The 15,683-nt window shown below is 34.1% G+C and overlaps 1 protein-coding gene across 5 annotated transcripts in view; it reads left to right on the top strand.

The window, feature by feature from the left end:
• Pcdh7 (protocadherin 7) overlaps nucleotides 1-15,683 on the top strand; it is a 434,303-nt gene that overhangs the window by 225,959 nt on the left and 192,661 nt on the right. The window contains exon 3 of one of the 5 annotated variants that reach the window (XM_008827647.3): nucleotides 2,349-2,444. The exons of the other annotated variants lie outside the window; for them this stretch is intronic. Coding sequence (XP_008825869.1) covers nucleotides 2,349-2,437 — 89 coding nt within the window. The 3' untranslated portion in view covers nucleotides 2,438-2,444. The remainder of the gene's footprint in view (nucleotides 1-2,348; nucleotides 2,445-15,683) is intronic. 5 annotated transcript variants of the gene reach the window in all.

The following is a 15,683-nucleotide window of genomic DNA, read 5'->3' as shown; positions in this document are numbered from 1 at the left end:
CCCAGCACTCACATGGCAGCTAACAGCCATCCATAACTCCAGTTCCAGGGGCTTCGACACCCTCCTCTGACCTCCATGGGCATTGCACGGCACGGGTGCACTCACATACATGCAGGCAGTACACTCGTACACATAAAATAAAAATAATAAATAATTTGTTTTTTAAAAAAGCCTTGGTGTATTAGGGTTTATATGTGAAAAAATAATCTATTTCATCATGTCAAACGCAATTATCTGGCCACAAAATCAGAGCATGTGTATTCTACCCTTTTTTTTCTCCCTCGTGGCTTACAAGAGTCCCACATTTCGCGTCTTCCAAAAACAAATGCTGATCCTAAAATTAATAGGAATATTTAAACATAGAAATAATTTTGTTTAATTTTTTAAATTTTATATTATTAGAATATATAGGTTTAAATTTTGAGAATTTAAACTTTAAAACATTCTTTTTAACAGTTGATATTTTAAATTAAATACACAGCAGGAAAACATAATAATTCAAGGTCAAAGCTTCCAAAAAATGTGTTCAGTCAGGTGTGGTGACATGCGCCTTTAATCCCAGCACTCCGGAGGCAGAGGCAGGTAGATCTCTGTGAGTTCAAGGCTAACTTGGTCTACATAGTGAGTTCCAGGACAGCTGGAGCTACAGGGAGACCCTGTCTCAAAAAGACAAAAAAAAAAAAAAAAAAAAAAATGTGTTCAGCCATAATATAATGGAATTTGTAACTTGGACTTGTTTTTTTGAATTCAACAGGCCTACATAATACACATGCCTCCAGAATTCTTTGATGGTAATCTCTCACGATAACCAATTACTCTCCAGATTTCTCAATTCAAAGGCTAATACTATTGCCTAAGCATCAGGTGGGTCTTGTTAAACAGATTGGATGGCAAATAGTAAGATGTGTGTCAGAAACCAAAGATGTTGAGGAAGTGGAAAATTTTGAGACATCTTGTCTAAACAGGATTATGGAAAGGCTGAAAGGATTATTATGTTCCAAAGCACAAAGGTCTTTGTGATAGCTACTTTCCTAAACATTGGGATTAATAGTTCAAATCACATTCAGAAACAAGAATGCAAACATGCACTCAAAATAGTAAGATGTGTGTCAGAAACCAAAGATGTTGAGGAAGTGGAAAATTTTGAGACATCTTGTCTAAACAGGATTATGGAAAGGCTGAAAGGATTATTATGTTCCAAAGCACAAAGGTCTTTGTGATAGCTACTTTCCTAAACATTGGGATTAATAGTTCAAATCACATTCAGAAACAAGAATGCAAACATGCACTCATGAAAATCCCCATCTTTACAGAAATTTTCAACAATATCTCAACCCTTTGGTAACTAATACACTAAGAATCATATTTCTGTGTGGAGCCAACTTTGTTTTATACAAAGTAAAATTAATTGTGCAGTTTTTCATTTTTAAATACCTCTGCCTTTTATGTTTCACATTGATGCAATATATACATCTAATTTTTCAAGTTTATTTCCACAATGTCTAAATCTTCTCTAAATAATTTAAAACACTTCATGTGCATAGTTTGTGTTTAATATAAACATAAAAGAATAAAGTTCTCTTTAAAACAAAATACCAAAAGTAAATCTTTAGATAGCTACACTGTCACATGTAGCTTTATCTCAAACACTCGTATTAAAACAATTATTAAAATTCAAATACTTCCCTATTATGAACTATTTATTAGACATTTTAATTTATGCAATTTTATTTACTCAAAGAATTATATGGTGTCCCAATGAAACCATGCATATAAAAATTAAAACATGAATATTTTTGCGACTTTTAGAAGTTTGACCTCATGCAGTCTGCAGTTCTACTAAATTAATTTCCTTTTCCATTATGTTAAGTTAAAGCTGTTTTGATGTCAAAACTATCCATCTTAGGATCATATGAAGAGAAAGGTCCTTTTGTGCCAGTTACAGAGCAAATAGAAGGAATAAGTTACTACTGTGTATTGGAAATCAAATATATTTTTATTTGATATTAGGCTTATTCTACAATTAGTTTCTCAAATCTGTTTTAAGAAATCTATGTCTGTGTCTTGAGCTACTTTATTGAGTTAAAAAGTGAGCAAAGGGTGGTAGCTCATTATGTATAGCAGCCCACAGTGTCCTTAGAGAATTATGATGGTTGGACTGTTCACAGTACACCTTTCAAAATATTTAGCTTGTTTCTGTTATACTTGAAGTTTGTATTTTTTAAAGGAAAGAAAGTTAAAAAGTTGTTTCTTTGGAAATGGTTTTAATGGCAAGATCTATGGATGGACACCAGGCTGCAGCGGCTGCTGATCTTCCCTTTACATATTTCCCCGTCTCCCTTCCCCAGGTGTTGCTGCCATCACTACCTTTCCCTTCCTTCCCTTTCCTCATGGCAAGATGCATGGAAGAAGAGTGCTGTTAAGGCCTCTCCATTAATCAACAGGTATGGTGGTCCTCAGCTGCCCCTCTTCTGAGCTCTCCACTATTAGTATACCTCTTTTACATTCGGAAGACACCATGACCTCCTACAAAGAATTTAACAATATTGAAGAATTATTAGAATTTAACAATATTGAAGAATTATTTAATCTGGTGTCTTTTTATGTTTCTTACATGTGGTGCATTTCAGGATTAGGTGCACAGCTATAATTTTTTTTTCTTTAATGTAATTTTCTACATTATTAAAAGGTAATTTTTTTTTTCTTTAGTGAAAATAATGATAGAATTCCCAAAGAAATGTACTGGAAAGAAATGCAACTTGCATTTATAAACATACTTTTTGCAGTCTACAAACACTTTTACTTATTGATAATATCCCTTGGAAAGAGTGAAAAAGGAGAAATTTGTGAACATAAACTCAGAGTTCAGTTATATATGCATTTTAGAAGCATCGCACAAAATCATCTGTATGTTAATCATAATATCTACTCACATAGTTGTGGAAAATTAGGTGTATTGCCATTTCAGATAAATCTAATGCTAAAAAAAAAACCTTACTACTTTGCCCTCCTGATGTTAAAACTGAATTCATGCAGTTACTTTTGCAAGACTCTGTTGTGTCCACTCATCTGGTGGCATTTGAGGGAGATGGAAGACACTGCTGAGTTCAAGCAGTCTCAGGATACCCTGATTTCAGGGTATTACATTTTGAAAGGAACTGAACCCTCAGGGTTCAAACTCCAGCAAGAGTCATACCCTATAAAACATAAACAGCCAGTCGTCAGGGGAAACACCTATCTTCTTGATTTCCTTTTCTACTAGTGGAACTAGTCCTTCTGCTCCTGCAGGGGCTTGTTCTGAAGATCTGTTAGGCTCCAAATTGCATCATGTGACTTTCCTTGGGACAGATGAATAGAATACTTCCCTTGGGCTAGGGAGACTGTTGGTAGAGGTCTTTAGAAAAAGTGAGTGTGTCTATGTGTGCATGTGTGTGGGAGCATTACATGTGAGATTCCTTAAAACAGTAGAACTAAAATGTTATTGTATATTAACATATACAATTTTGATTTACATATGTTTGGATGAAAATTCAAACTTCATATTCAGTTGTTCCACAATATCTAAGTGAGTTGGAATGTTAGGGAACCTAGGAACAGAATGAACGTTGGACTAGATGATTAACTTTAATTAGAAATGTGTGGCTTCTAATCAGATAAAACCACTCATTGGTTACCCTCATGATCTTTCTTCCTATATTTTTAGTCTTTATATGATGCTTTTACCCTGGGGGCATGCAATGTTCTGGACACCACTTCTGATTCACTGGATGCAACTGTTCATCTCCACAGGCCTTCACGTAGTTGGATTCTCACATCTGGGACTCTTCACCAATGCCTGTTTGGAAATCAATAATAGCAGCAAATGCCCATGAGAGGTTGCTGCGTCACGTAAACTCATTGATATAAGGCCATGACTTTTAAAGGTGTCTATTATATGTATGCCATATGAAAGAACACTAAAGTTCTTAAAGTCTTAAGTGTCCAAGGTCATTCAAGTATGATGTGCTTTGTGTGGGTTCTGATTCATCCTAACAAAGTAAGCAGTTTCATTCACAGTGACCTGACTTCTGAATTCCCAGAGGACAGTAATTTCCCCTTATCCCTTACTGTATCATTTTTAACTAAAAGAAATAACATTAAAGCTGTAGTGAAATGCTTCTTCTAATCATGTAGTTATTAAAAATTAAAAATATGATAAAAATTTCTTCAAAGCATAAAAATATTTTCTTTATTATTTTATTTTATGTATATGAGTATATTACCTGAATAGATGCAAGTGTACCTGTGTCATGCAATGCCCTTGCAGGTCAGAAGAGGGCTTAGGATACCCTGGAATTGAAGCAAGAGAAGACTGTTGGCCACTGTGTGGGTGCTGGAAACTGAACCCGGGTCCTCTGCAAGAACAGGCATGCTCTTAACCTCTGAGCCACCTCTCCAGCTCCCCTTACTGTATCTAATGTGTTATTGAATGAATGTTTTACAAAATGGTCATTTGTCATTTTTCATCTAAACATGAACCCTTCTCCTCACCCTCATGTCTCAGGGCTACTTTTATATCCCCTGTAGCTAGCAGCTCTTTTAATTTGATAGGTAACAATATATCTTCCATGAGAAATATTTCATATTCTTTTAGATTTGGACCTGTAAATTTAAAAAATGTATATAAATTTTAGGATGCTTTTTTCTATATCTGGAAGAATATCATGAGCATTGTGCTTGGAGTTGCATTGAATCTGTAAGTCGCTTTTGATAGAGTGGTCATATTAATTCTAACAATTTGTGAATGCTAGAGGTCTTTCTAGCTTCTCAAATGAGGATGAGTGCCATCCTCAATCTCTTTCTTTGAGATTTATTGTTGAGGTTAGTTAGCTATCTATCTATCTATCTATCTATCTATCTATCTATCTATCTATCTATCTATCTATCTATCTATCTATCTATCTATCTATCTATCTATCTATCTATCTATCTATCTGTCTGTCTGAGAGAGAGAGAGAGAGAAAGAGAGAGAAGCTACTGTGAATGACAGGGTTTGTATGTTCTGTATCTCAGTATGCTTGTAATTGCGATATAGTCCAGTTACTGATTTTTGTAAGTTGATTTTGTATTCTACCACATTTCTAGAAGTACTGATCATTTCTAGAAGTTTTCTAGTGGGAATTTTAGAGTCTCTTATGTATAATTACTATACTATCTGCAAATAGTGATAATTTGACACCTTTTTCTTTTAGTATCCTTTATTTATCTTTTATTTTCCTTTTCTTCTTACAGTTCTACATACAGTTCTTTCAAGCATTGAAAAAGAGTGAAATAGTGGACAGCCTTGTCTCATTCCTGATTATAAGGGGATTGCTTCGAGTTTTTCTTCTTTCAGGGTGATGTTGGCTGTTAGTTTGTCACATATGGCCTTTATTGTATTGAGACAAAATCCATACAGTTCTAGCCTGTCTAGGAATTTCATCAGGGAAACATGTTAGAATTTGCCAAAGATCTTCTCTGCATCTATGGAAATAATCATGTGACTTTGGGACATGTTTTCACTTACTGACTTAAGTTGAACCATCCCTGTATCTCTGTGATAAAGCCAACAAGTGATTATGGTGAGATGGGTATTTTAATTTTAATTTTATGTGTATGTGTGTATTGCGTGCATGTAGGTAAGTGCACCCTTATTGCACAATGCCCGCAGAAGTCAGAAGAGGCTGTCTGGTCCCCTGGGACTGAAATTACAGACAGTTGTTAGCTGCCATGTGGGTGCTGCGATTTGAACCCAGGTCTTCTGCAAGAACAACCAGTGTTTTTAACTGCTGAGCCATCTCTCCAGCCCCAAGATCACTATTTTTAAGCGCAAGATAAAAGCAAATACATTAATTTTGAGCTTTGTATTTTGAACTAAAAAGGCTCTGCCAGGAAATACAATTGAGTCAGAGGTTACCAGAATACTATGTAAAAATATCCCACCCCACCATGTTCTACCAAAAAGAGTATAAAATGAATTAATTCATTGTTTTTGATCTCTTAATGTACAAGATCATTTTGTGTCTGTTTTTCTTTACGTGGAGTGCCTGGGGCATAGAACACATGTTTCATGTATTACTCATGGAATTTTAAAGGTGGATAGACAGATTAGCATCAACAAATCCAGTAAAGGTGAAGCACACATCTTGCATCACCACTGGTAAGATTTTCTCATATGCATTTGAATAATCTGTGACATGAAGTGTAAAGGTAGCTCAATCTAATCTGTGACATCTTTGAGCCTTTCCCTTACCTATTCTCCTTCCTCCTTCCTGCCTGCCAACTCCCCACATCACTCCACCCCCTTACTCTCCTCTCCTCCATCTTTCTATCTTTCATTTATTTTTTGAAATAAAATCTACATTTCCTTAACTTTCATCTATTTATTCTGGGCATTCCCCTTTGAGAAAACAAAAAGAAATCTATTTCTTTTCCAAATGAAAGTATTTTTAAACTTAAATTCAGACAGACACTATGTCATAATGTCTATATATATCTATCTTTCTGTATATTCTTTTCTGATTTACTGCTCACGCATTTTAATGTTTCTGTTACTTGGTTACAAATCATTTTAGAGGTTATTTTCACTTTCTCCTTTAATTCAAAATACTTTCCCATAAAACAATAAATTCAGGGTATACTCCTACAGTTTATAGTCATATTTAATCTGTTTGCGGAGTCTAATCATCCATTAAACATCTTCCAAAATAAAAGAAAAACAATTTTGAGCTGCGTAAGATTTTGAGCTGATGTTTTGCATAAGTATGGATGTGTTGATACTAAGTGGCATGAATAAATTATTACAAGTATAAAATAATAAGTCAATAACAAATGAATTTGTTGACCAATTTCCACTCTTTAATAAAGTGAATTGTTATCAGAAAGATGAGCAAAACAGCCCTAAAAATATAACATCCTTAAGTTGATAATAATGTTAGTAGAGGCAAAAGAGAAAACAAAAATTATTCTCGCAGTTCAAATTATAGACTTGATTGATAATAACATGAGCTCATATGTAACAATAACTTACATGGAGGTCAAACTAGAACAAAGACAATGAAAGCTGGGGAGCTTGTGCTGTCAGAGCTGAGCTTTCCCTAATAAAATTACTACAAAGTAAATTCTTCACTATACACCCTCTTGCTTATGCCAAATTGCTGTCAAAGTCTCTTGGTGAGTTCTATTTATGAGTAGATTACAACACACTCTCAGAGGCCCTGAACATCCAATGTTCGGTGAGTGCCAACACAGAATATATGGCTTTTCTGGAACTATGAAATTTAATTAATTTGCTGGCAGAGTACACCTTTCATGCCTCATGCCTTTTCCCTGACCCCACACATAATTTGCCTCTTCAAATGTGCTTCATATATTATGAAGCTATGTAATCTTAATGAAGGTTTTCCCTATCATAATTATACCATTTGACTTTTAATCAAAAGTTTCAATGCCTACATAAATCATTTTTAACACCAAATTCTGTTTTCTAATTTACATAGGTATATGCATTTCTCCCTATGAATTTTTGAAATTCAGATCTCAGAGCAATACCCTTTGGGTATTAAATTAAAGATTCTGCTTTGCCTTTCAGCGCTGCTGAAGATATAAGCCATGTGCAATGTTTCTAATTTAATGTCTTCCACTCAGTATCATTATCACCTCTGTGTAAAGCAGGAGATATTGATTAATCACCCCTTCAAAGTCTTCACAAATTCATAAACCTGTGTCACTTGGAGTCACTCATTTTTAAATGCATGTCTAGCTTCCTACAAAATATGGAAGACTAGGAATTTAGAAATTCTGATTTTGCTCTCTCTTCACCAATAAACTCTTTCTGAAGCATGGATTCTTCATCTGTAAAATGGGAAGACTAAACTAGATCAAGGATGTAATTTTTAGTGAGAACACTATTGTTTATTTTTATTTCTGGTGCAGTGTTTCTTGAGAAAGATTCTGCTATGGAATAATCATGCAATCAATTATTTCTTATTATCACAGACTTATGACATAAATTCTCAGAATGCTTCTTATTAGAAAGTAAAAGGTGATTATTATAATTTTAAATAGCTATATTTTACTTTTTGGATATGTATATATGCATGTATGTGTAATATATCTGTTTAATATGCATACGTATGTAGCTGTTACTAGAATTTTGGAGAGCCCTCCTGCAATGCCAAATGTTAGTGTGGAAATCATGGCTCCCTCCTGGGATTATTATTCTCCTTACTGAGAGAATGTAAGAGAAGACTCCAGAGAAAGCTGGAGGACAGTTTTATTAGAGTTTAAAAGAAAAACCCCAGGATAGGTAAGTTGTACATTTCAGCAGCTGTGGGAAGAGGGAGTTAAAGAAGAAGAATTGAGAAAATCACATCATTTATAAGCAATCAAATGGTAGATAAGGAGCTACATGGTGTTGTGAGGTCTTTAGAGCAAGAATGAAAAAGCCTAATTTCTCAGAGAAAGCACAACTAGGATCTAGCTAGTATCCCAAAGAAAAATACAGCAAAGGGGCAAAAAAGGAAAATGTATGTCTTTCTTTCTGAGTCAGGCCTCAAAAAGTCTCGCTGAACTAACAGAGCATTATGGTGGCTCTGTAGTGACTGCAGAGAGAACAGGGAATCTGAAAAATAAATTACATTATCTTATTAAAGAAGTAATTATTTGTCCCATCTTTCAGCATGGCTTTGGCATATCAGCCTTCCAGAGAGCTGGTCCCTTCCCAGAGATGACTGGAAAATTGAACTGGTTTAATCCTTTCTTTTATAACAATTTTAAAAAATTTTATGTGTATATGTGAATACACGCTAGTAAATATGTGCGCCATGTGTGTGCAATGCCCACAGAAGCCAGGAGAGAGTGTTGGATACCTTGGAGCTAGAGATAATAACAGTTTTTAAACTGTCATGTGGTTCCTTGGAACCAAAACTGTATGTTCTGCAAGAGAAGCAAGTTCTCAACCACTGAGCCATCTCTCCCACACCCCATCCTCCCCTCCACCCCTAAACTGGATTATTAATTCTTAAGGGAGGAGACAATGACTTCTCTGCACTCAGAGGTAGATTCCAATATTTTGACTAGAAGGAAAATAGCTTTCCATTAATGGGCCTTCATGGCTTCTCTCTCTCTCTCTCTCTCTCTCTCTCTCTCTCTCTCTCTCTCTCTCATCTGTTTAATATATTTGGTGGGTTTGAGGATGGCAATTTGACAAGAGAGCCTTTAGTATGGGTATTTATAGGCTTAAACCTAGACAATAGATATGAGATTGAACTCATTCTCTGTGCATCCTAGTGCTACAACAAATTACAGTAGGATTATATGGGGAAAAATATCTCCATGTAAGTATAAAATTTAGTACCTGCACAAAGAAATTCTTGGTAAAAACTGGTTCATAAAATAGTCTGTGTTTGAATTCTATATCCAGGAAGACATTAAAATTCAGATTGCATGACAGCTTTTCCAAGGTCATTATTAAAGGAATTCATTCAGAAGTTAGCAGCAAGTTAGATAAAATGAATTCCATTGCTAATGACCTGTGATTCCATGAAAATCAGAAAACATACTAGCAATAGTTCTGTACTGTAATTTGGTGACATCATTATCAAAAAATTTCATCAGAATTGATTATTACAAATTTGTAATCTGGTTCGTCTACTTGTTAGATAATACTATAGCATTCTAGTGACTGTTTTTCAAACTAGAGTTCCTGTTGTAAAAAGTAAGTCACTAATTTTCCTTTGTGTACCTAGTTATTTTGTTATCTGTATGCTCTCTCTTCATTTTGAAAGGTGTTTCTCTACTGCAGCATACAGGATAATAATAAAAATGGTAAACAGATGACTTACAATAGAAATTTGATTCATTTTACTCATTATTGTATGAAAGATAAAGCATTCACATAGAATCATAAGCTATTTTAGCTCAAAGAAATTATGAGATTTTTGACAGCTCTTCCAAGATCATTCAGCATTAGAGGAACTTGTGACCATATATCCTATATCTCAGTCTGGAGTAGCTGAATATCTTGCAGCAGTTTGCTTAAAATTACAGACCGTCCAGAGTCAACACTCCTTTTGCATCTTTGGAAGGACTACGTGCCTTGAATCAGCAGGATGCAATAGAAAAGCAAACAGAAAATTTTGTACATGAGAAACAAGAACACCAGGTAGTCTAACGTGCTGTGCTTCTGGAGGAACACAGAGGTCTGTTGACTTTTGCGAAGTTTCATATCATAAACATTCTTTGTAATGCACTAAAACATTTTTGAGATGTAAAAATCAGTACAAATATAGCCCTACCTAAAATCAGGACCTTCTTACCTTGAACTTATCACCTCCATTATCTAGCTCTGGATAGTATGCACTACAGAACCCTCAGAGTATAAGTCACATAAAATAGAGCAAGTTACCAAAGATTCTGAAGTGAGCATTAACCAGACACAGGCAACATTATTGATGCTTGCCTGCCCCATCTCATCAGGACAGCAAACATCAGCTAAATAAACAGAACATCTTACAAAGAAAACAGTTTGTGCAGACGTATTTGCCAATTGCAATAGAATGTTAGTTAATTGATTGGGGTGATATTCTTAGACACAAATATTGCATACTCATCATAATTTAATACTTGATGATCTTTCCTTGAGTAGAGTTATATGATAAGTCAGTGAGTTCTGGTAATGAAGAGAATGTAAAACAATATTTTCAAAAGCAATAAAGAAATTTAGATCTAAGTTTGCTATTGTGACACTTTTTTGAAGATAGTCAGAAAACGCCACCAAAAGGCTAAGGTTCTACCAAGCCTATATTTAACAGTAATAGTTTTACAAAGGTGTTTTAGAGTATTGAAATTTTCTTTTCAATAAAGCACCATGCTACCAATTATATTTTTCTTATTTTTAATTGGTTATCAAATTTTAAAACTGTTACGTTTAGTATGTCTCTAAATATATAATCAGATTTTGTATAGTATTAGGCTGTAATGTATTTTCTAGCACAGTGAAATTCTGATTTATCATGTATGTCAAAGGAAAGGCAACTCAGCTGTTTACTGGACACTGGTGCACAATATGAAGTCACGGGGGATTATCAAAAAGCTTTGGCTTTAGGATAAGGAGAAAAAGAAGCATGAATCAAATAATCAGAGTATGTTTTGTGCCACTTGAACTTGAGAAGAGTGTGATTATGCTTCAAAAACTGAAAATATGTGCTGAAGTGTGACAGGCTAAGGGTCTTCTGTGAAGGTGAGTGGAGGGGATGAAATAAAGCCAGGCAGAGTAAATGGCATGTACACCCAAAGAAACTGTAAGGAAAGATATTACTATTATAATTCTGTTAATTTTTAGTCAATTTCCTTACTTTTCTCATAATCAGGCAAGATGATGGAATGGGAGCAAAGGATATTAATAATCTTCTAAAGATAGAGGGTGATAGTCCATCTGTTCATGCCACATGTAGTTAATTGGATAGATACAGTCATTCTACAATATACGTCCATTGAAGGTGATTAGCAGCATTAATAAAATTGCACAGCATGAAAGGTACACATGTGTATATAAGGGAGAACTGACGACTTTTGAAAATTCAAAGACCAGCTTTAGAAAATAGAATATATTTTATAAAATAAGATTCTCTTTCATGAGCTCATTTTAGTTTTTATAAGTAAAATAGTCATTTGTATTTTTGGCAAAGTGTTAAAGAATTCTAATACTATTTTGACAAAATAATTTAGTTAACTCTGGAATTTGAAATTGTTTACAAGTGAAACTACATTTGTGGCATTACATTTAAAGTCTACAGTGTTTAATCCATTTTTATTTCTAGAGAATTTTAATATTTCCATAACTTAAGGAACAAAAAATTATGTATTTCTTACAAGTAACCATGGGAACTAGGAAAAACAAAAATTAAACCTGTCCATTAAAAAGTTAAGAAGAATTAAAATTGAAAATTATCATGGAGATAAACATAAAAGTGATTTACTTAATATACTATATGTTTCAAACATAGCTATACTACATATACATTTAATGTTTAATATAAACATCAAGAAGACAACACCTTTTAAAAAGTTTGTTATTTGCCAGGCGTGGTGGTACATGCCTTAATACCAGTACTGGGAAGCAGAGGCAGGACTTCAAGGCCAGCTTGATCTACATTATGAGCTTCAAGCCAGCTGAAGCTACAAAGAGACCCTGTCTCTTTTTTTTTTTTTTTTTTAAAAAAAAAAAAAAAAAAAAAAAAAGTTTGTTACCTTTAGGAGCAGTGTGATGGCTTCTTGTGTTTAATAGTGTGGATCTCAAATCACCAGATTACTAAAATTATGTGGTTCAGAAATTAAGTGCTGAATCATCTACTGAAATCACTAACATTTTCCAAAGATGTTGTAATTCAGGCATCACATTTACTCTTTAAAATACCTTTAGCTTTTATCTGCAATTAAAGTTTATTTATGAGATTTATAATAGGAATGGACTGTTTTTGAAATTTGCTTGTAACCTTGGAGCACTAGGAGGAGCATTTTAACAACATGAAGTCCTTTTTTTAAAAAAAAATGTCAGTATTAGTTATAAATAACTATGAGATTTCAAAGTGGTATGCTCTAAGGAAATATATAATATATAGGGTGCCATTAGTAACTAAGATGATGAACTATTTTTTTGACTTTCCTAAAATTCAAATGTTAGAGTTATAAATTGCTTTGCCTTAATGGATGAGTTACATCTTTTTAGGAGGAAGCAGAACTAAAAATTGTCATAGCATATTTGCTAAGTATTCTTGATAAAGAAAAAATATGAACTATTATTGTGGAGAGCTTACTTGCCATGACAAAGTTTCATGAAAACACCTTTCCTGCAGTTCCATAAAAATTACCAGTGAAATATGTAGATCACCTTTTGCTCCAGAATTCTGATAGTAATAAATTAATTTTAAGAATGTTTGTATCATTGTTTTAGCTTATGACTATGGCTCTTTGGGATTTATTTAATTGATAATAAAACTTGGACCCTTAAGCTGCAAATGAAATTTGTCTTTTATCTTAAATTGGTTATTATTAATGCATGTTTCATTCATTTTAGAAAGTGGCTCCTATTTATTTGTGTTTTCTAGTTTGAATAAATAATTGAATAAATAATTGATATCTAACATGATATCTAACATTGATATCTAAATGAAAGAGGGTAATTAAAGAAATGAAAGATTGGATGATTTCATGAGAAATCAAAGTGCTTGGGCTGAATTGCCTTGTATTAAGGGTTGATAGATCATCTCACCTCACCTACAAATAGAATACACAGTAGCCTACATTAAGCTCTCAACAATTACAGACATTGAAGATGGTGTGAAATGAAATACAGGAAAGGGGGTATACTTACCATTCACTTTTAAAAGGAGGAGTCCCCAGAGTAACTTGGATATGTCACATCTAAGTAGAAAGGGCATAGAAAATTAATGCAACAGAAAATTTTACAGATAGAGATAAAACTGTAGGTGAGTGGCGTAAAGAAATGTTTTGGTGACTAAACTAGAAATTGAAAATGACTGTGACTTTGTCATAGAACAGGGGACTGCAAGACGCAGCAGGAAACCAGGAAGTTTATAAATAATAGTTGCCCTTTAACCTTACAGCTCCCTATTTTCCATGGGTGGAACTCCCTAGCTAACCAATAGACAATATGATCATGGAATTATTCAAGGAATCAATTATAGGATATATTGCATGTTAAAGATTGCACTAACAGTGAAATCATATTTGATTGCTTATTTGGATAAAAAAAGTCAGGCAAGTGTAGTAAATAATTTCAAATTTTTAAAAATAAGAGCACACATATATATAACTAAAAGTTACTTGACAAACAGCAAAGCCAGACAGGTGATACCTTCAGTCGAGTTCTTGGCCAGGATGGATAAAGGCTCTTCCAGACAGTAACCCAACATACTACTGGAAACATTAACAGCAGACCCCAATTCTATACAAAGGAATACTGACAATGGATTGCCGTTGATAAGGAACAGCTGATCCTCCTGGAACAGGGACCTCTGGCTGACTAGATTTACCAGAAGGGCAGATAGGGGGGAGAGGAGCTCAGAAGGTGGGTGACTGTGACCAGTGATAGTCATGTATATAGAGATTAGAAATGCATGTGAAAACGTCTCAATGTCAAGAGCCCTGGAATGAATTTTTCTGTATGAAACTGTGTGTTTTGACAACGAAGTGGAGATCTTTTTTAAACGTTGGAACCTCATTTAATTTTATGTCTTATAGAGTTTATAGTGAGTAAAAGATTACATAAGCGTAATATTTCATCTGTAAACCTAGAAATGTACAGCCAATTTTGAAAGAGATGTACCCTAGCTCAGAAAAATGTTATTGAATAGGTAATGCTGTTGTAATGAAATGCTTCTTTTAATTAAAATTAAAAAATAAGAATAAGCTTATATTGGCTTTCATTTTGTATATAAAATTGAAAGCATTGAACAATTCCATTAAATTATCTGAATGACAAAACCCATGATGATTGAATCAGACAAAAATCCAGCACAGAACTGGGGAAATGGGCAGTAGGTCCCAACTTTGCTGAGGAATTATGGGGAACTGATTATTGCTGGGTGAGGGACAGTTGACTTTCCTTAAGGGAATGACTCTAGATAGGCTCACTAGGCACCAGTGGATGAACTTGCACTGAGGGACATTTGGACACAGAAGCTTGGTTTGATAGGCTTTAACAGATATGATAGGATACATGAAATCTGGAGGGATATGGGAATTGTGGATGAGGAAGGGGTCTAAGTATGATTAAGGTTTATTATATGAGATACACAAAAAACTCAATAAAAATACATTAAATCAAGGATCCAGGTGACTAAAATATGTGACCTAGGAACAAAAGAAGATGTAATTGTTACTTAACATTATAACTTGTAACTTAGCATAGGTCTCCTAGGTGAACCATATTCTCTTTCATCAGGTCCTTAAATGCAGTCATGTATAATTTTTCAATGGGAACATTACCCTTAAATTAGTGAGTTTCAGTTATATTATCCTATTATAATTACTTAAAGTGGCTTATAGAAAACATACCATGAAGCACTCACAACTGGCCATACTTCTTTAATGTACAAAACATATAAAAATCTACCAAACATAGCCCTCTTTCTTATGATGCATTATTCTTGTTGTTGAAAATGAAAAATTAGTGATTGTTTTCTACGTTAATTACTGCCCGCTGATACAGATGTCACCTGCATAAAATTTATTTACTGGTCTATTTAATGGATACCATCGTGGAGTTATTGTTGGTAATCTATTTCTCATTCTCTTCTAATGACACATTAATGCACCATACCTCTTTTGTGCTTGATAGCAGAAGCAAGAGAATTGAGGTAAATACACGTTAAGCTACAAGTGATGTGAGTTGGTCTTAAAGAAATCAGAGCTTCGGTTGCATTCTGTTATATAAAAATTATCATTATGATCCTATGACAGGGATTTCTGTAGCTTTAAAAATGTTCACTATGCCTGTTTCTGTAATAGATACAGACTCCTTAACTATGATAAAATGATGGGAACTCCTGACATTGTGATGGGGCAGCCATTACTAGAGAAAAATCTGTTTGACAAATCTTATCAGTGAGACTTTCTCAAATTGTCAGCCTTCATCACTA

The sequence above is a fragment of the Nannospalax galili genome, unplaced genomic scaffold (assembly GCF_000622305.1).
Source record: "Nannospalax galili isolate Female #2095 unplaced genomic scaffold, S.galili_v1.0 scaffold292, whole genome shotgun sequence".
NCBI classification, from domain to species: Eukaryota; Metazoa; Chordata; class Mammalia; order Rodentia; family Spalacidae; genus Nannospalax; species Nannospalax galili.
The sequence above is the reverse complement of the archived record's forward strand: the minus strand, read 5'-3'. Positions and strand labels throughout refer to the sequence as shown.